General features: G+C 37.7%; 1 protein-coding gene across 6 annotated transcripts in view; it reads left to right on the top strand.

Moving 5' to 3' along the window:
* LOC127448055 (myosin light chain kinase, smooth muscle-like) overlaps nt 1–20,345 on the top strand; it is a 157,581-nt gene that overhangs the window by 98,731 nt on the left and 38,505 nt on the right. For all 6 annotated transcript variants that reach the window (XM_051710312.1, XM_051710313.1, XM_051710314.1 and 3 more), the window contains 6 exons: nt 4,473–4,625; nt 9,870–10,007; nt 16,304–16,501; nt 16,826–17,072; nt 18,451–18,534; nt 18,865–19,652. In XM_051710312.1, coding sequence (XP_051566272.1) covers nt 4,473–4,625; nt 9,870–10,007; nt 16,304–16,501; nt 16,826–17,072; nt 18,451–18,534; nt 18,865–19,652 — 1,608 coding nt within the window. The remainder of the gene's footprint in view (nt 1–4,472; nt 4,626–9,869; nt 10,008–16,303; nt 16,502–16,825; nt 17,073–18,450; nt 18,535–18,864; nt 19,653–20,345) is intronic.

The raw sequence follows: 20,345 nt of genomic DNA on the forward strand, positions 1-20,345 counted from the left end.
AGTGAAAGGTGCCCGCCACGACCTTGTGAGCTCCTCATGCACCTCCGGGAAGAAAGGGAATGGGGCGGGGCAGGGCGGGGCACGGCCATGAGCGGTAACGACCGCAACCAGGAAATACACACAAACGGAAAGGCATCTTTAAAAAGATGCTCTCCGTTAATGCCACTCTTTTAGAAGGGAAAATATACTCTTTCAGTAGGAAGAATATACTCTTTTAGCTGCTGAAGCACCCAGGGGCGTTCTCTGCACTCCACCGGTGCAAGAGGGGGAGAAGCCACTGTATTGTGCTGTAAATCCAACAGCTTTTCAAGGTGAATGGAATGGCAGAGGAAAGGCTGAACACAACCGCTCGGCTCCGAAGAGAAAATCTGAATGAGTGGTTGCGAGCCAGCTCCTTTTATACCCGTATGTCCGGGGGAGTGGCATGCAAATTCCACTCGCCAATTCCCATTGGCCTCTTCTCAAAGATCAGAGGTGTTTGGGGCTCCCAAGGGCAACCCCTAGTGTCACTACATCGACATAACGTTGAGTGAGTGACAGATAGGGAACATAATGTTAATTTATAGAGAAATGCTCCAACATTGATTACATGGATCCCTCTTCATCTTTACATGAGAGGAGGTGAACGATGCACATCTTGACATGCAGCATGCAAGCAACAGTGTGCCCTCTAGTGGCAGATGACTGTATAGACAGTCTTATCTGTATAGACATGTCTGCTGGCATTATTAATGCATTTGTTCTGAAATTGATTTATCAACGATTGATAAGCTGAATCAATCAAATTGTTTATGATGAATAATCGATTATCAATTAATCATTAACATCCCTAGTTTGGGCACTGAAGAATTGTAAGAGGCCTTCATTGACGTATTTTGTGCTGCATAATGCACCAATGCATAATGCAATAAATTGGAGGTAGGCCAATCTAGCACCAGCACTCTCTAATTACACAGCCATGTACTTGTAATCTGGGCAATATGTGGTTAATATACTTTTTCAGAACTGGGACTGTACAGTATACTTTTTTTCTGACTCTGCATGATGGTTATGAGAGGTCGGAGTGTGTGTGTCTGTGCTTCCCTCTGTTCTCAATCCAGCTAAAATAGGCTGTATTTATTTTTTGCCTGTAATTGCTGTCCATGTGAAATTTTGAATGCAACCACATCTTAAGTTTCATAGCTGGGTTACATAGCAACAGTTACATGTAACAGACTTTTTGAGTTCTTCACTGTAAAGAGCCTTAACAATGCTGCCAAACCTACAAACTTCAAAGATGCACTATACCATTAAAAAAAGAAATGTATAACATCAATCAGAAAAAAAACTACATTTTTACATTAACTCAGCATACAAAGACAATATAAAACAAACATAAATAGTGAAAAATATATCTGACTGTGAGATCTCAATCACAATGTTTATACTTATGTAACGGTACCCAGCTGGTACGTGATAGCTGTGCAGTGTGTAAACCTCACTCTCCTGGCTTTAAGAGACGCACTAGTGACAGAGGCTAGAGCCATGGTTTTTCTAGCCTCCTTGCTAGCGCATCTGACTCCCATGCTGGGGGTCGCCGGTTCGAATTCCGCTCTGGGTGGGTCAAGTAGGACCAGTGACACTTAACCAGTTCTGGATGTTTCATTACAGATCTGTGTACCTACATAATGTAGAATAATGATATAGCTGATAAGTAAATGTGCAGGTATGTTAATTATATGATTTGTTAATTTTATTGTGGTGTATATCCATGCACTGTTTTTGTTTGTATATGCTGACTTAATACATAAAGACTGCATTTCTTTACTAAAACACTGGCGCTACCTTAGTTATTTGGCCATTTGTAACAGTTTGAACTCCATATAAACTGACTCTATGTGCCGTCCTGGAACAAGAATCCAACTACAGCTCTATGGTAGTGTCATCACTACAGACAAGTTGAAAATCCCTGAGATCGCTCTTGAGTTTGTCTCTGAGAAACTGTAAGGCATTGCATGGGCCTTCGAGCAAAAATGAGACCTTACGACCATATAAAGGCAAAGCATGTCTCACCCACCCAGAAATATTACACACAGGGCAAATGTTTGCACTGGAAATCAGACATCTGAGGGAGAGAGAGCCTACTGTATCTGTACAGATGATTTTACAATCGCTGGAAAAAGAGGGAGAAAGGAAAGTCCGAAAAAAGAGGAAGAAGCTTTTCCTTGTGGTTTTAAGAGGAATGCACTCTTTGAATCGTGGTGGTCTCAGGGACCTTTAAAGGGATAGTTCACCCAAAAATGAAAATTCTCTCATCATTTACTCACCCTCATGTCATCCCAGATGTGTATGACTTTCTTTCTTCTGCAGAACACAAAGAAAGATTTTTAGAAGAGTAGCTCAGCTCTGTTGGTCACAAGTAGTGTAACAATGAATTATACTGCAAGACCTGAAAATTAAAGTCTTTCTGGCTTGAGAGATGAAATGTGTGTTGCCATGCTGCAGTATCTGATAGTCCAGCTGCACAAAAGTGAGTATGTTGCATATGACAGCTTCAGATTTGGTGCGGGCAGAAGAAAATTTCGGATCAATTTCTTGATCAATTTCGCAGTGCAGTCAGCCGACCGAAAACTATGGCCGTGCACAACAGAATGATAAGCAAAAAGTCCTTCACCTGCATGCACCTTGTCAGATTTGGAACTTTGCTTCACCAAAAAATCGCTAACAATTGATGTGGCACACTTACATTTAGCAGCATCCACATGCTTTTTTGTATAAACATGCTGCGCAATGCCGGTGTGGCCTCCATGGGCGATGGAAAAGCGAGCTCCATAAATCTCACACTTCACTTTACTAGGCTCTGTCTGTGACTCCTTTTTTAGAAATGTAAACACTTTTTGAAGATCCTCATTAAATGTACATGCACACAGGGGATTGTAATTGGATAGTTTAATCCAATTATATACTTCAAATAACACGGTGTGATTTTATTGGTTTTACAAGCCGTATCCTTGGCTACTTTTGATTAGAATACTCACGTGACTGAGAAAGCCGCATAGGCGATAGGAGAGGGGAAATACGGGAAGTCAGGACACTAGAAAAAGTGCTTAAACATGGGACTGTCCCGGGAAAATCGAGATATCTGGCCACCATAAGTACTAGGTCATCCTGGTATTCCATGCATACACACATTTTCATACTGTGCACATATTGCAGAAATAGTACAAATAGGATGGTAGAATGCTACTTCAAACATAGCCAAAAAAGAATCTATTTTGCCAGATCCTTTGGCTATGTTCAGAATAGTATACTAGCAGCACCCACTCTTACTATTTCTGATTAGTATAGTACAGGATGTATTCTCTGAACAGAAAGCAATTTTTTTTATGAATGGAGTGCAGAGGACCTACTACATTTGACAAATTGTGCAGTATACAAAAAGCATAATCTGAAATAATATTGACCAAAAGAACATCTCTTTCTTGACTCACTATTTGACTAGACTTCTGAAAGTTAAGACCTCTTACCACAAAGTTGATTTAAAAAATAACATTTGCATTTCCAAAATGAAAACTAGATGGCACTCACATGCAAACATAATGATCGTGTGACATCAATGTAGCGTACTACTGTTTATCATGGAACATCTATTATGGAATAATGACCACTGTTTCACGTAGGCATTATATGATGGATATCATCAAAGTTGCTTTAAGGCAAGTCTGTCCACTCCACAGCCATCTTTGGAATGCTCCTGGGCAGCTATTTTCTATGGATACAAGTGGCATAAAAGTACAGCTCCTGTCTACTAGAACGGGGAAATACCAAAATCTCCAAAATTGTTGGTCGAGATTACAATCAGATTATGAATTATGAAAGATTACGAAATCAGCAGTAAAATCAGACAACACTGCTAAAAAATGCTATTTTTCAGGCTGGTCCAGCTAATGTGCATGCGCATTCTCGAGTTGACTGAGGCAATCTAAAAGATGATTAGCTCTTTTACCTGTAAGCCGGGGTTTCCTTTTATACATCTGCCATATTGGCTGTTCCAATTTCTACCATTCATTTTAATACAACTGGTCCATCTTGGGTTAAACAGTCTTTGAAATTGTCTAGTATTCAGTCAGTAGCAAGCTAGCAACGAATCCATTCCTAACATAGCCATACACACCAGCTAACTCTTGGGTTAACCACCAAAGGGCATAGTTTTCTAGAGTGCTGATGTTGATTTGTTTGACTTTTTTTTTCTTTTTCTTTTTTGTGGCGTTTTTGAACAGTCACATCTCCTGTAACAGTCTGTTTTCATCATCTTTATCTTGTCCATCTCAACATTTGTATTTTTAAGAACTATTTGCATTACGTGCTGTACAATGTTATAGTAGCTACCTCATCTTGCATCTCAGTGTAATGCATTACAGAACGTTCTTAGCTATGAACTGGTGACCAATTGCTGATACAGTTTCTTTTTGTTTCTTTCTCTTCTTCATCAGATAAGCTTATTCCATATTCGCACACAGTGTATGAGAATGGTCAGACTCAGCTGACAGTTCAGGCAGCTGTTATGGAGGATGCAGGCATGTATTCTTGTGTAGCAGTGAATGATTATGGCCGAGCTGTGTGTTCAGCCCAAGTGCTGGTTAAAGGTAAGACACACAATCTTTTAAACAAAGTTTAATCTCCCTTTTATTATTGTAATTTTTTTTTAAATCATCCATTCCATAATCTAAAGTTAACAGTAATAGCCTACTCGTAATATACACATCTTTTTAGTCTAAAACTGAATTGAATTTGAAAGCCAGACCGAATGTAAGCAAACTCTTTCCCAACAAAATAAAAGCAAATCTTGAATTTTCCACTGTTCTGATGTTATTCTGGAAGCCCAGTATCCTGATTTATTTTCCATATTGAAATATCAGACTGGAGGAATGGAATTACTTGCATATTTTCATATCACTCTGTCAAATTTCCCAAATACATTTCATCCCCCAGTCTTTTTAAAAAAGAAAGTTCTTGAGTCAAATAAGCAGTGTTGTAGTACTCGCGATCTCGAGACCACTTTTTGAAGGTCTCGGCCTCGTCTCGGAATTGACCGCATTTTTACTCGGTCTTGTCTCGGTCTCAGACAAAGAGGACTCTGGATTTTATTTCAAGACCAGTCAAGACCACAACTGCGGGGATATCACTAAATTGCCTGTGCATTGTCTGATATATTGTTAACAGCATTACTGTGACTGGATGTAAAACTTCCTGCTTAAAATGCAAGCAATAACTTGACTCATTTCTAATTTGTAATTTTTGTTAATGTTAACACCTGTCACCCCTCCCCGCCCTCTTCACATGCACTCCAAGAAAGTGAACAGGAGAAGAAACTGTGGCTGTTTGAAAGATGTCAGCCAAATATTCTGTAAAACAATTTGGCTACCTAAACCAGTGTTTCCCAACCACTGTGCCCACTAGTGTGCCATGAAAGATTGTCAGGTGTACCATGGAAAATTATCAAATTCCTCAAAATAAATAAATACATTTTTTTCTGGTATTACCAGAAAAAACTACTAAGCTACTAAGACAGACAGAAAACATGGACAAGTTCTTGAAAAGGAAAACGATCAACGATGGTTATGTGGGATAGTGATGTGCCATGGGATATTTTAATAGTAAAAAGTGTACCGTGGCAGAAAAAAAGGTTGGGAAACACTGACCTAAACCATAAAGAGTTCATCTGCAAAAAAGCGCTCAAAAGAAAACACACAGCAGTATGTAAATTCTGCAATGGAATGCTTACCGAGATGGCTGGGACCATGTCAAACTTTTATCGGCACTTATAGGTAAGCTAAGTGTAAGTGATGCTAGCAAAGCAAGCTAGCTAATGTTAACAATCTGCCTCTTTGCTGCATTCCATTCAACTCTGACAGTTACTATATTGTTTAAGAAATGACAGAGAAAAGTGAAGACTTAAGTAATGAATAATTGTTTGATATATTCTGTACTTAATGATGGATTCTAAGGGAAGACTCACCCAGAAAACCTGATGCAATGCTTGCACAAAAATGTTATTGTTTTAGATGGATGGTAAAACTTGGAAAAGGAGTGTTGAATAAAGATGGTTAAATTGATTTCAGCTCCTTCGTGCTTGTTTGTATTTGTTTACTCATAGAAAACAAAGGAAAGTTCACAACATACAATTCACCTCTGCAATGCCTTTTGATTATTTTATCAAGACGTTTCTGATGGTGTACTGATACACACACACACACACACACACACACACATGTTGGTGCAGCTATCATTATGAGGACTCTCCATAGACATAATTAATTTTATAATGTACAAACTATAGATTCTATCCCCTACCCCTACCCCTACCCCTAAACCTAACCCTCTTTCCACTTTCTGCATTTCTACATTTTCAATAAAACATCGTTTAGTATGCTTTTTAAGCGATTTGATTTATGGGGACGCTAAAAATGTCCTCATAAACCACATTTATAGCATAATACCCTTGTAATTACCAGTTTGTAACCTAAAAAAAAAGTCCTCGTAAACCACTTAAACCACTTAAAATATATATATATGGCAATAAAAGAGGTGAATGAAGAGGAATCTTCATTTGTTTTCTGTGGGTTTTTATGGGAATGTGGATCTTTCTGATCAATTTGAGGAGTGCCTATGTTTTGCATGTTCCACATTTTATCGTGAGTGTGTCATGCAGTGTGGGACTCGCACTGGTCTTCTCTTGGTCTTGAGTCGGTCTCGCACTGCCTTGGTCTTGGTCTCGACTTGGTCTCAACCCCTCAAAGTCTTGGTCTTGTCTCGGTCTCGATACACTCTGGCCTTGGTCTTGACTTGGTCTCGGTTTAGGTGGTCTTGACTACAACACTGCAAATAAGTAAGGGATAATGTACAGTCGGCCAGTTGTTGTTGCAAAATAAACCCCATCAGGGTAATCAGGATCCCGACGCAAAACAGACAACTTTTGTATCATTCTGAATGGGTTTATTTTGCAATCACAGTTGGCTGATTGTACATTATCCAACTTATTACACAGTCATTAACCAAATAAATAAATACATGGACAAAAAATATTGATTTGTTTTTAAATTATGTAATTATGTGAGAAGAAATAAATCGCTGAACAGCTGAAATCAACCTCCGGTTTGTGTTGGAGTTCTGTTCGTGTTTATTTTGTGAAAATGACCGTCTCACTCATTATCCAGCCTATTACAAGACTACCTGCCAAATAAACAAATAAATTGATATGAAACATTGATTTGCATATAATTATGAAATTGTTTGAGAAGAAATAAATTGCTGAAGAGCTAAAATCCACCTTCGGTTTGCGTCAGAGTTCTGTTGGTGTTTTTTTCATAAGTAATGAATATCTGACTAATTTTCAGCTTTTTACGAGACTGCTTGCCAATAAATAAATAATTGGACATGAAACATTGATTTGAGTTGAAAATATTTTATTAGCTTACTTGTAGAGATCGCAGAGCAATCCGAGAAGTAGGAAAAATGGCAGATGTACGGTTGTTACTCAAAGATATCAGACCACTAGTTGGCACCATTGACCAATCAGAATCTAGTATTTCTGAGCGCCGTGTAATAAAAACTTCCCTTATGAATTAATTTTGACTGCAACAGGAGTTTGTGTTCCTCAGAATAATATTATGTTTTTTGGGGGGGGGGTTTCTTTTTTCTGAAGAGTTATTATAGGGCACGCAAAGCAGAGAAAACATCTGATGTGTGTGTACAGCTGCAGCCTGAGTTAACTAATAGCAGATGGTTCCATGCTTAACTTGGTTAAAAATATATATAATAAAATACCAGTCTTTACACACACACGCACACACACACACACACACACACACACACACACACACGGCAACACGACCAAGATATATTACTGACTAACCCTCACAATCATTGATTGTTTTACTAATGTATTTGTAAGACAATCAGACTATCAGACAACGTATGCACTTACAGTGTTTGTGCAAAATCTCAAGAAAGTAAAAACTTATTTGATGTTCCAATTCTGAGCAAGGATAACTAGCTGTCATTTAGAGGCCTGCACTCCCGCGGGAAGTGTGCATGGGGAGCGGGAGAAAGAAATGACTTGTGGGACTCCCGCAAAACATAAATATGTAAAAATAAAATAAAAGTTACAGAATGTTATTCCTGTTATTTGCCTATTGCGCAAGAGCAATAAAAAATAAATGATTTACAGGCACAGGGATGGTGGCTAATTCATACAAATTCTTCCTTGTGCTCCATGTGGTGGAATGTAATGCTCTGAGGCCAAATGTCTGAGCATGAAAGCAGATCCCTTAGTGCTACACATGTTAATGCTTTATTAAAGAAAGGTACATACAAAACTTTGAAACCAACCAACGGTAAATCAGGAGCGGATGAAAGCGGGTCTGAAAAATCCATCTCATGCAGACCTCTACATGAGGACATTCTGCTGCACAATTAGACATTACAAACAATATCCCAACCAAGCAGGGAGGCTGCACAAAACACATAACACAAACACAAAACACAACTGGCAGCCAGTCAAGGGAGTATAAAACATGAGTTATGCGCTCCTTTTTTCTAGTGCCAGTCAGTAGCCTGGCTGTGGCATTCTGCACAAGCTGCATGCTGGATAAGTGCCGCTTCCAGATTCCTGAATAAATTGAATTAGAATAAAATCCAGGCGGGATGTAATAAAAGCATGAACGACAATCTCTAAGTCTTAAAAATTGAGCAATGGTTTTAGCTTAGAAAACACTCTAAGCTGATAAAAACTACCTTTTACAACAGAATTTGTTGAGTCAATTATGACACCAGGATTTCTCACATTGTCTTTCACGTGCATCACTAAAGGAGCAAGAATACTGGCTATCTTGTCTTTATATTTAGGTCGGCTGAATATGATAATCTCAAATGTACTTTCATTAAGCTGGAGGATATTATTGGACAACCAGCATTTTGACGTCTTCCAAACAGTCCATAACGGACTATAGAGAATGATTGTCCCCAGTTGTCCATGGAAGATACAACTTTGTGTCATCTGCATACATGTGATCAGGAATGGTATGATGGCAGCAAATTGACCCTAATGGCCACATGTACAATAAAAATAAGACCAGACCCAAGAACCTTGAGGGAGATTGTATTTTAAGGTGACAGAGAAGAATGAGGAATTTCTAGTTTTTACAGAAAATAGAAGCGTGTCTTTAAGACAGCAATGTTAAAGACACATTGTTAAAGACACGCTTCTATGTGTCATGGCCACAAGCACACCTTACCGTGCATGCTGATAGAAGAAAGCCCCAGCAACCACCTAAACAAATAGCATTTTCAGAGAAAATACTCTCGCAGAGTGCTGCAGTGAAACCAGCTTATCTGCAAACTTAGCAATTTAAATTATAGACAGAAAGAGCAGTTTAAATGTTAGACAAAGAGAGAGCAATTTGATTGGCTACCCAATTACAAGTCAAAGGACCAATCAGCTTACACCATTTGAGCCGATTGTGTTAACATGACACCATGCTGAGGTTTCACAAGAGGTTTTTAGAGAGGTTGGGCATGATTGTTCTTTGGGGGGAAAAAAACAACAACTTTTTGATGGTAAATTGAGAGAGGTTCACTTTCAGATGACAAAACACCAGTGTTATTACAGAAACAAAATATAAGTGTGCTATACATACCTATTAATCAGTCACCTTTCCTTTGGTTTCAAGTCACTATGCTTTGATGTTTTTTGAATTGTCAATTTGTGAATAATTTGAGACTAATGTGTTAGAATATTTCCATACACTCTCTTTTTACTGTATTTTTCAGAGTTTAAAGTATGAGCTGACATTTATCAGCATTCATGTGATCTGTCTGTTGTTCTCCAGCAAAGCCCAGTGTGAAGAGGTCTTCTGCTGCTCCTGTGTCTGATGTGAGGAAATCTTCAGCTCCAGTGTTCATCAAGGGTTTGCAGGATCTCAGGGTAATGGACGGCAGTCAGGTCATCATGTCAGTGGAGGTGACAGGTATGGTTATTACACTGGGATTAAAAATGTAGTTTTTTTTTTTCACTAGGTGCAAATAACACCTGCCACACAGTGTGGCTATTTGCACTGAAATAGTTTGTTGGAAACACTGAAATTAACAACAAACTGCACTCTCAAGTGTCGCTTCAATGGTGTGGTGTGTAAAGACACTCTTACGGATGACCCGGGTTCGATTCCCCTTTTGCCCCAGTTTTTCCTGTATTGTTTCCTGTCTCCACTCTTTATATTTCCTTTTTAATTATACTTATAATAATAAATAAAATAAAAAATATACAAAGGTTGATTTCCTCGCAGTGATTTGGTCACTGTGAAGGTCGTGGAGTTTAGAGTAAGTTTTGATCCGGGTAAAATTAACCATGTTTTTACTATAGTAATATTGTAGTAAACATGTTTTGTTGGATGAAGTCATATTTGTTGTTTTTGTCATCAGTTTTTTTTTTTTTTTTTCATTCTTCAGTTAAATCAATGTATTGAATAAATAATGTACAAGAAATCATCATAACAAAATAAACACTCTGCCAGACTACATTTTCAATTATTGGCCAGTTTCTGTGTTATACTGCACAGCTCACTAATGTCTACAATCACAGTAATGGAATTTCATTGTGTTTCAAAAGTGTGTAATAACAAAATGTTTAGGAGTTGTGTTCTTCATGTACATTGTTTTTAGAGCTAATTTTAAGTTGTTTTTTTTTTTTTTTCAATCAAAACACTTGGCTACAGTATGAGAAAATTGATATCTGAAAGCTACACATCTGAACAGTCTTCACTGTCTCTAGAGGTGCTAAAGCTAAAGCTGGGTGTTTCTTCAACTTAAGGCAGTTTCATGGGTTTATTTAATTTATATATATATATATATATATCGACTTTGAAACTTTTTACCAGACCTTCATCATGTATTTTTGATATTTTTCAAATATATGTATATATTTCATGTTTACAACTATGACGATCTAAACAGAGAGTGAAATAAACAAACCATTTCAATATTTATTGTATGAAATTTATTTATATGATTTTTTTTTTTCAGAAATGTAGATTCCCACCCCACCAAACATTTGGCCCCTAATAATGTTTTTTTTTTTTTTTTTTTTACTTGTGTACTTGTTAATGTCAACAAAGTTTCAGTGAAGAGCATGCTTGAGATGTAATATGAGACAAGTGATGTTTGAAGAAAAAAAAAAAAAAAAAAAACTAAGGTTACTTTCACTTCTGAAGAGAATATTTTTATTGGCCCTCGTTTATCAATCAAGCTGTAATTTTACCAAATTAAGCAAAAAGTGTAAATAAACTCAGCAAAAAAAGAAACATCCTCTCACTTTCAACTGCTTTTATTTTCAGCAAACTTAACATGTATAAATATTTGTATGAACATAAAAAGATTCAACAACTAAGACATAAACTGAACAAGTTTCACAGACATGTGACTAACAGAAATGGAATAATGTGCCCCTGGGGGGGGGGGGTCAAAATCAAAAGTAACAGTCAGTATCTGGTGTGGCCACCAGCTGCATTAAGTACTGCAGTGCATCTCCTCCTCATGGACTGCACCAGATCTGCCAGTTCTTGCTGTGAGATGTTACCCCACTCTTCCACCAAGGCACTTGCAAGTTCCTGGACATTTCTGGGGGGAATGGCCCTAGCCCTCACCCTCCGATCCAACAGGTCCCAGACGTGCTCAATGGGATTGAGATCCGGGCTCTTCGCTGGCCATGGCAGAACACTGACATTTCTGTCTTGCAGGAAATCAAACACAGAACGAGCAGTATGGCTGGTGGCATTGTCATGCTGGAGGGTCAGGATGAGCCTGCAGGAAGGATACCACATGAGAGAGGAGGATGTCTTCCCTGCAATGACAACAAGCTCAGTCCGATGATGCTGTGACACACCACCCCAGACCATGACAGACACTCCACCTCCAAATCGATCCTGCTCCAAAGTACAGGCTCATTCCTTCGACGATAAACGCGAGTCTGACCATCACCCCTGGTGAGACAAAACCGCGACTCATCAGTGAAGAGCACTTTTTGCCAGTCCTGTCCGATCCAGCGAAGGTGGGTTTGTGCTCTTAGGTGACGTTGTTGCCGGTGATGTCTGGTAAGGACCTGCCTTACAACAGGCCTACAAGCCCTCAGTCCAGCCTCTCTCAGCCTATTGTGGACAGTCTGAGCACTGATGAAGGGATTGTGCGTTCCTGGTGTAACTTGGGCAGTTGTTGTTGCCATCCTTTACCTGTCCCGCTGGTGTGATATTCTAATGCACCGATCCTGTGCAGGTGTTGTTACACGTGGTCTGCCACTGCGAGGATGATCAGCTGTCCTTCCTGTCTCCCTGTAGCGCTTTCTTAGGCGTCTCGCAGTACGTACATTGCAATTTATTGCCCTGGCCACATCTGCAGTCCTCATGCCTCCATGCAGCATGCCTAAGGCACGTTCATGCAAATGAGCAGGGATCCTAGGCATCTTTCTTTTGGTGTTTTTCAGAGTCAGTAGAAAGGTCTCTTTAGTGTCCTAAGTTTTTATAACTGTGACCTTAATTGCCAACCATCTGTAAGCTGTTAGTGTCTTAACGACCGTTCCACAGGTGCATGTTCATTAATTGTTTATGGTTCATTGAACAAGCATGGAAAACATTGTTTAAACCCTTTACAATAAAGATCTGTAAAGTTATTTGGATTTTTACAAAATTATCTTTAAAATACAGTGTCCTGAAAAAGGGACGTTTCTTTTTTTGCTGAGTTTATATTATTTAATTGTGAGTTTTTAGGATACATAATGTTTAAAATGAAATTAACCGCATCAAAACAGTCATCCAAGAGTTGTCCAATTTATTTATAAAACGTTAAAAATGTCATTTCCATCAGCATCATTTCCAGCACAGAATTCTATTAAACACAATACAGAATTTGAGATGTGCTGGAAATGACACTGTGGTGGGATATTTTGTGACTTTCAGAAAAAAGAAAATGACATAAATACTTTAAAATGAATGTATATGCACTGCTGGACATTGTTTAGTAGACGGGAAAAAAATCTAGTTAGAGTGGGAAATTTTTTATCTAAACTTTACTTAAGAAGTTCACAGTGCCAAAAGTGCCTTAAGTGTAAGAAATATTTCAAATGTCAGATAACAGATATAAAGAGGATTTCACATTGAGAGCATTTTTGCCCTCATGAGCCCTGATTAATTACTGACCCTGGTGCATATCATCTAGTTATACATGTCTATGGTCAGTTCTGTTCATATTTTTAGAGGCTTGTAAAATCTGAATGGTCCCCAATCTGTTCTGTATCTCTCAGCAGATTCTGTGTTTTGAGCAGCTTTTGTTGTGTTTAGCTGTCATGAAAGGAATTTCCTCTGTACTCCCAGATGAGGGATCATTTTAACTCTGCATGTGTGTGTCCTTATAGTGTCTATGTGATTTTGTGTGTGGGGATGATTTAACTCTGGTGATTATATAATTGTTTGCACTTCCTGTATAGTGGGCAGCCTCTGAGGGTTCTCCTGACTTCTTGATCACACTCTGAGCATTTGCATGACCATATGATTTCAGATGTCTGTGTCTTTGCTGCAGTCATATGAAAAAAATAAAACCTTTTTTTATTATTATTATAGAGTGCAACATTAGGATTATTAAAGAAAAAAATGACATCCATGTTCTCCATACAGAATAGATTTTTAACATATTGTCACTGTCTGATGAAAATCACGTATCTCCTAAGAATTGATTTTTCAAGAGCATTGAAAAACTCTTTTTCTCATAAGCAATCCTACAAAATGAATCAAAAATAACATTCATTAGACACACTTAGCACCATTAATAGGATTCTATCATCACACATCTATTAGTGAACTGTTCGGTATTTGGACTTACATGGATTTTTGTTAGAGAATGTGGACACACATGGTTTCTTATCATGGGTTCCAATGGCACATGTTCAGTTACAGACTCGAGTTTAACAGTTCGTGTTCCCAGAACTCGGTTGGTTATCAATTGCTAGAGAATTTTATTTTTGGATATAATCTGAGCTCTCACTTACTATTTTAGATCGAAATCAGTTTTATGACTAGGGTTTCTAGTCTGGTTGTTAAGAGGACAGTTTGGTTTCGAGACCAACAGATAAATTGCCTGTCAGAATTAGCTTTCACTCACAGTTTCAGGAAAATGGAAATCTGGCAACCGTATATGGCTGGTATAGTCTACTTTTTAAAGCCTCCTGACATTGTGCATGCATGAATGGCTTTGGTTGTCAGGGAAATAACAGAGCCAGTGAGATGTAGGCAATCTCTTCACTACATAGCCAGACAGTTGCGGTAGTTGACACTCTTCAAAACATAAGGGCGGGACAAACGCGGTTTTGATTGACACTTCTCAAGGCCAGTGGAGATACTTGTTAAACAGATAGCCTGAATAAACATATTTTCATTGGTCATTTCGATGCACAATTCAAACAGTAAGAAGAGGTCATTCTGCGCATTCCATCTATGTTAAAAAATCTACATTGCCAAAAGTGGAGATACGTGTTTTTCATCAGACAGCGATGGTATACAAACCTTTCAAGATAGAACCTAACATGATCTCTGAGGTTGTGAAGCGATGATGCTTGTGTAGAATCTACAAGTCAGTGTAATTTTAACTTCATTTAATAAAATGTAAACTCATTTATGGTGAAGAACTGCACTAGCCAGAATCCTGAGGTGAGATCCACCAATCAGAGAAATCACTGTCACCTCAGAAGCAGAAATAGACTGCAGCAGTGCCTGCCCACTTTTTCAGCCGTCTTGTGATTTTCCCATTCATTTCTTCCGTAGAGATTTCATAAAATCCATAATTTAAGAGTTGTAAGCCATAAACAAAACCAGCCAGCTCCGAGGTGAATCACAACATTACAAACTTTAATCTGAGACCAAAAAACGAAGGTACAAAACTTTGTACTTAACGTCTTTAAAAAGGAATGAACTACAATCCCATGAAATATTGCGAATGACTTAATCAAATTAAAAACGATGTAAAACAACTTTAAGTTGTTTATTATAATTAGAGAGACAATATATTTTGATGTTATAGCAAAATGTCCAGACATTTGCAAATATCAAAGTAGTTTGTGAGTGTAGGGAGACCTACTCAATTGCGTCATTAACAGTGTGTGATATAAGCGGGCGGTCACTGCTGAGCTCTTTTGGTGCACTTTGTTTTCCCATGATTCTCTGGTGGATATTCCACTATTTAACACAATTTAAAAAAAAATGAAGTTGAAATAAAGCGGACTGATGGCTTCAGTAGAAGAACAACCTCAGAGCTCACGGTATGTTTGTCTTTAAGGGTTTATGAGTCATTGTTAAAACTAAATTCCCCTATGCAAATAAATGAATGTGATTTTTTACTTCCAGAGACAGACTGCTGCGCTCTATTTTGGCAAAAGATCTCAACAGTGACTGTCCACTCCCTTAAAGGAATTATGGATTATTAAGTTGAGGCAAACTATTTATGTCATGCATCAACTTTTTAATCAATAAGATTTTAGGTTAAAATGTAATGTTCACCATTTCTGTTCATTTTCTCTTTTTTAATCAACTTTTTGCCTTCTCTTGTTCATTTGAATAGTCCTGTGGTACAAAGATTCTGTGTAGCCTCTATAATAATCATTTTTAAAAAAATAAGCAAAAAGTATTTTAAAATAGATTTGAATGGAGTATATGATGTCAAACTGCAGGACTTGCCAACTTCCTATGCCAACTACTTGTTTTTATCTGAATAATTTTTATATATATATATATATATATATATATATATATATATATATATATATATATATATATATATATATATATATATGCATTTAATTAAAATTTTAATATTGTACCATAATTTTTAATTGGATTACAAAATTTGCAATGCTTCATAGGACAAGCAGTTAATTCCCTAATAAAAGACGTTAAGTCTTGTACTTTTGTCTTCTTTCTGATTTTGGCATATGTTATTGTTGCAAATCAAAGTTTGTAATTCTTCTCAGAGCTGGTCGGTTCATGGCTTAAAACTTTTTATTGAAACTTTGTTTGAATTCTCCAAGGAGAAAATGAATGGGAAAAATACTTCTGGAACCAAAGCAGTTGAAAAAGTCAGTAGTCATTGTTGTGCTCTATTATAACTGTATATGATGCTGTGGGAGTCAGTGCTGTTCATTGTTCTTTATTTCTGCCCCACTGACCTCCATTCATTGTTTCTAATTCTAATTTGCTCAATCATTTGCAAGTGTGATGTGTGTTTATTGTAGGAAATCCTCCCCCTGAGGTGGTCTGGCTGCATAACGGAAAAGAGATCCAGGAGTCGGAGGACTTCCACTTTGAGAGGAAGGGGAGTCAGTGTACTCTCTTCATACAGGAAGTGTTTCCTGAGGACACGGGCACATACACCTGCGAAGTGTGGAATGAGGCTGGAGGGGCTCGGACTGAGGCCTCACTCACTGTACAAGGCACAATGATATCTTCCTCCTGTTATAAATGTTATTGCATGAGATAATAAAATATGGAATTAATAATCTGTATCTAATGCAGTGACATGCATGCTTTTTTAAGTGAGTCTTAAATGTCCGAATACTTTTTTGTGGCCACTGTAAAAACAAAACTGATATCATCATAATCATAATGTTGAGATAGATTTTCCAATTGTAAACAATATCAAATTCATATGAGTGATCTAGGAATTTGTCCTTTGTTTAAAAATATTATTAAATTAATTTAGTTGTGATAATTATTAAATACAAACATAAATAAAGCTTTTGCTTTGTTGTCGACAGAGCCTCAGGATGGAGTTCAGCCCTGGTTCATCACTAAACCAAAGTCCTGTTCTGCCAGTCTGGGTCAACACGCTCTACTCTCCTGCGCCATCGCTGGTGACCCCTTCCCAGAATTCCTCTGGATGAAAGATGGTCAGGTGATATGTGGAGGTGGAGACTTTGAGATCCTGCAGAAGGAAGATGTGGTGTCACTACTCATCAGAAAAGTGAAGACACATCATGATGGAAATTACGAGATTCATCTCAAGTAGGAAGTTTTGCAACTGAAATCTTGTTTGAAACATTGTAAATCAGACTTTTTCTTTTGTAATGCATGTTACAATATTGTTGGCTCAGTTTAAGACAAGATTTGGTTATATAGTTTTTGACACTGTTTGAGTAAAAAAAAACAAGTCATGAAGCCTGCTCGGGTCATATTTCACCACAAATGTTTTTTTTTTTTAAATAAATAAACTATATATATATATATATATATATATATATATATATATATATATATATATATTTTTTTTATTTTATTTTTTTTTACTAAAACTGTGTAAAAAAAAATAAAAAAAATATTGGTCAACTTGCTCTGTCAATTTACAGACAATCTAAATATTTCTATAAAGTATAAAAATACTATACTTCTTATTACTGTAATACAGTATTTTTTTTACTCTACTACAATAAAAAATATGTAAATTTTTATTAGCAATATCTAAAGAAAAATGTATTATATTTTGTATGTACTTTGTAAGAAAATGAAGCCCATTTTAGGATTGTGATTATATTTACAATTAAGCACATTTTACCCCCACATTCTCATTGCTGTAATGTAAAAAAATAAAAATAATAATAATAATAATTCTCATTACTGTAATGTGAAAATAATCATACACTATTTAAATTTAAACTTATTTATATATCATGGTATTATCTGTTGTTTTTCCTTTAAGCTGATTTAATAAAAAAAATATTACTTTTTTTTTATTATTTTTTTTTTTTTTTTTTTGATGTAGTAGAGGGGGGGAAATGTATTGCAGTAAAGAGAGTCATAGTGTATTCATTTAGACTGTCTGTAAATTGATAAAATAATTTGATCAAGACGATTTTTTTTTGACAGTGTTAAAAATAAAATAACCAAATTATGTGTTTCGTGTCTTAGTCAAATTGTTCCAAACTTGTTTTATTTAAAATCTTTTAAGTCAAGAAAAAACAAGACATTATATTTGCATATACAGTACACTGCACTGAAGCCTATTTTAGCATTGTGACTATATTAATGAATTAATTACTAATTAATACATTTATTCATGACAATTAGGCAGATTTTACCCTCAAATTCTCATCACTTTAATACAAAAAATGTCATTCTCATTACGGTAATGCAAAAATATTGATATGCTGTTTAAATTGTAAAGTAGCTATATTTCATGGCAGTATGTTTTGTACTTTACGGGGTGGCCCCCAAAAAATGGGGCCACTATGTTTGATTGCTCATATCTTATGAGAATCTAGTTAAAGTTATCATTGAAAATTACATGAGAATTACAAACAAATTCAAAGTAAAACCTTTGCACCTTCTTCAGTTCCCCAGTTTACCTCGAACTTCAAAGTTTAAAAGTGTGTAATGTTGTTCTCAGGAATAAAGTAGGAGAGTGCAGATCAGTGGCCCCCCTGCACATCAGCAAGGACCCCATCCCGTCTGCTGATGATTCTCACAAATGGTACAATCTCCTCCTGTTCTTGCTCTCGCCCCAAGACTATATTTACAGTCCCTGCCCTCTTTACCCCTGCACTATATCTACATAATCTCTCTTTATAACCAAACTCTGTTTATGCTTCCTCACTCAGCTGTGCTGTTGTCTAGAGAGGAGCGAGGGTTAGTCTAGGGGCCCATTCAGGGCTCATTTCCCTATAAGGCCTCTGAAGTCATCTGTGATGCAACTCTGTCGTGTTGAACTAACTCTCCCCTTCATTAAGCTGCTCTCCAGTGAAGGCTAAGTTAGCAGGGGCTTTAAACATATCTGGGTTTTTTTTCTCCACTCTTCCTGTAGCAGCCTAGGGGTGGAGAGCACTGTGCCAGACAGGGGAGGACAGCGAGAGACTCCCAGCTCTGCTGAATCACGCTCTGAGCCACTGTGGGAACGCGACAGTCAGGATTGGGAAGAAGAGGAGCCAAGCACCACCCGTGGTCTTCTCAAAAGGTGTGTAGAGACCAAAGAGCATCGAGAAGACCAGATCCGACAGCAGGAGGCTGAACAGATCAACTTCAGAACTGTGCTTGGCCGCAAGGTCACCACAAAGAGTGTCTCGGAGGAAGACCTGAAGGAGATCACGGCCGAGCAGATGGACTTCAGGGGGAACCTTCAACGTCAGATCAAGCCCAAGACCCAGACCGAGGAGGAACGCAAGGTCAACGTGCCTCAACAGGTGGACTTTAGAGCAGTGCTGGGAAAGAAGGGAACCCCTGGTCCAAAAGCTGGTCCTGGATCATTTGTGAAAACACAATCCAACAAACATGAAGCTGTTGACTTCAGATCAGTGTTGGGCAACAAGAAAAAACAACCAAGCCACGACAGGAATGGAGAAAGTCCAGCTCTCAAAGACAGCAAAGGAAAGGTGAATGATGTGAATTGTGTGGATGCAGGGATGCAAGAGAAATCGAGAGTAGGTGGAAGGAAAGAGCCGGTGTTCACACAGACACTGAGTGACGTGATTGTACTGGATGGAGAATGTTTTCATCTGCAGTGCCAACTTTCATCTGAATCTCCTGCCAAAGTGACGTGGACCCTTGATGGGAAACTCATCAAACCATCCAAATTCATCGTTATTGCCAATGAGGGTCAGTGTTTCATCTTGAGATGTTATATTTTCACTTATACTTGCCTCGGAGAGAGGATTCATTTCTATCTAGGTATTAATTATGGGGTATAAGATATTTCCCAACTCTGTTATTTCGCATACAGTAAATGCATACTGGGATAATGGATATTTCTAATATCTAAACTTCATTCATACTTCAGATAGTGGCTTTATTTATCAACATTCAGTTGTATTCTATTTTTTTTGTTGTTATTGTATTCTACTTTGGTTACATAACAATCAGATGTAATAGAAGGACAGGCGTGTGGTTGGATGAGGGTTTAGTCATGGTGTTTTATGATGTTTTGGGGCAGTCAGTGGTCATGATCACGGGATGTGCAGAGAAAAGCAACAGATGTGTGTTGGGAGAGATGTCTCTCTGTGGCTTGGACACCTGTTCTGTCTCAAAAGGAAGCCAACGCTACAGAGTGCATTTTTCTACTAGCTCTTCAAGGGTAGCTGTGAATGTTTCACAGATTTCCATGTACTAATGTAGTTACTATACCAAGATCATGTCAGTCCAGCTCTGTTCCTGAGTCATGAGCTGCCCTGTGTGTTGTCCCTGTCTTTTTTCTCCATCACTTAGTATAGGAGTGGCAAAAAAATGAAGTGATTTGAAAACAGAACCATTATACTTTGAAACTCTGAATATGCATGTATGCCTTACAGAAAT

The sequence above is a fragment of the Myxocyprinus asiaticus genome, chromosome 11 (assembly GCF_019703515.2).
Source record: "Myxocyprinus asiaticus isolate MX2 ecotype Aquarium Trade chromosome 11, UBuf_Myxa_2, whole genome shotgun sequence".
Taxonomy (NCBI): Eukaryota; Metazoa; Chordata; class Actinopteri; order Cypriniformes; family Catostomidae; genus Myxocyprinus; species Myxocyprinus asiaticus.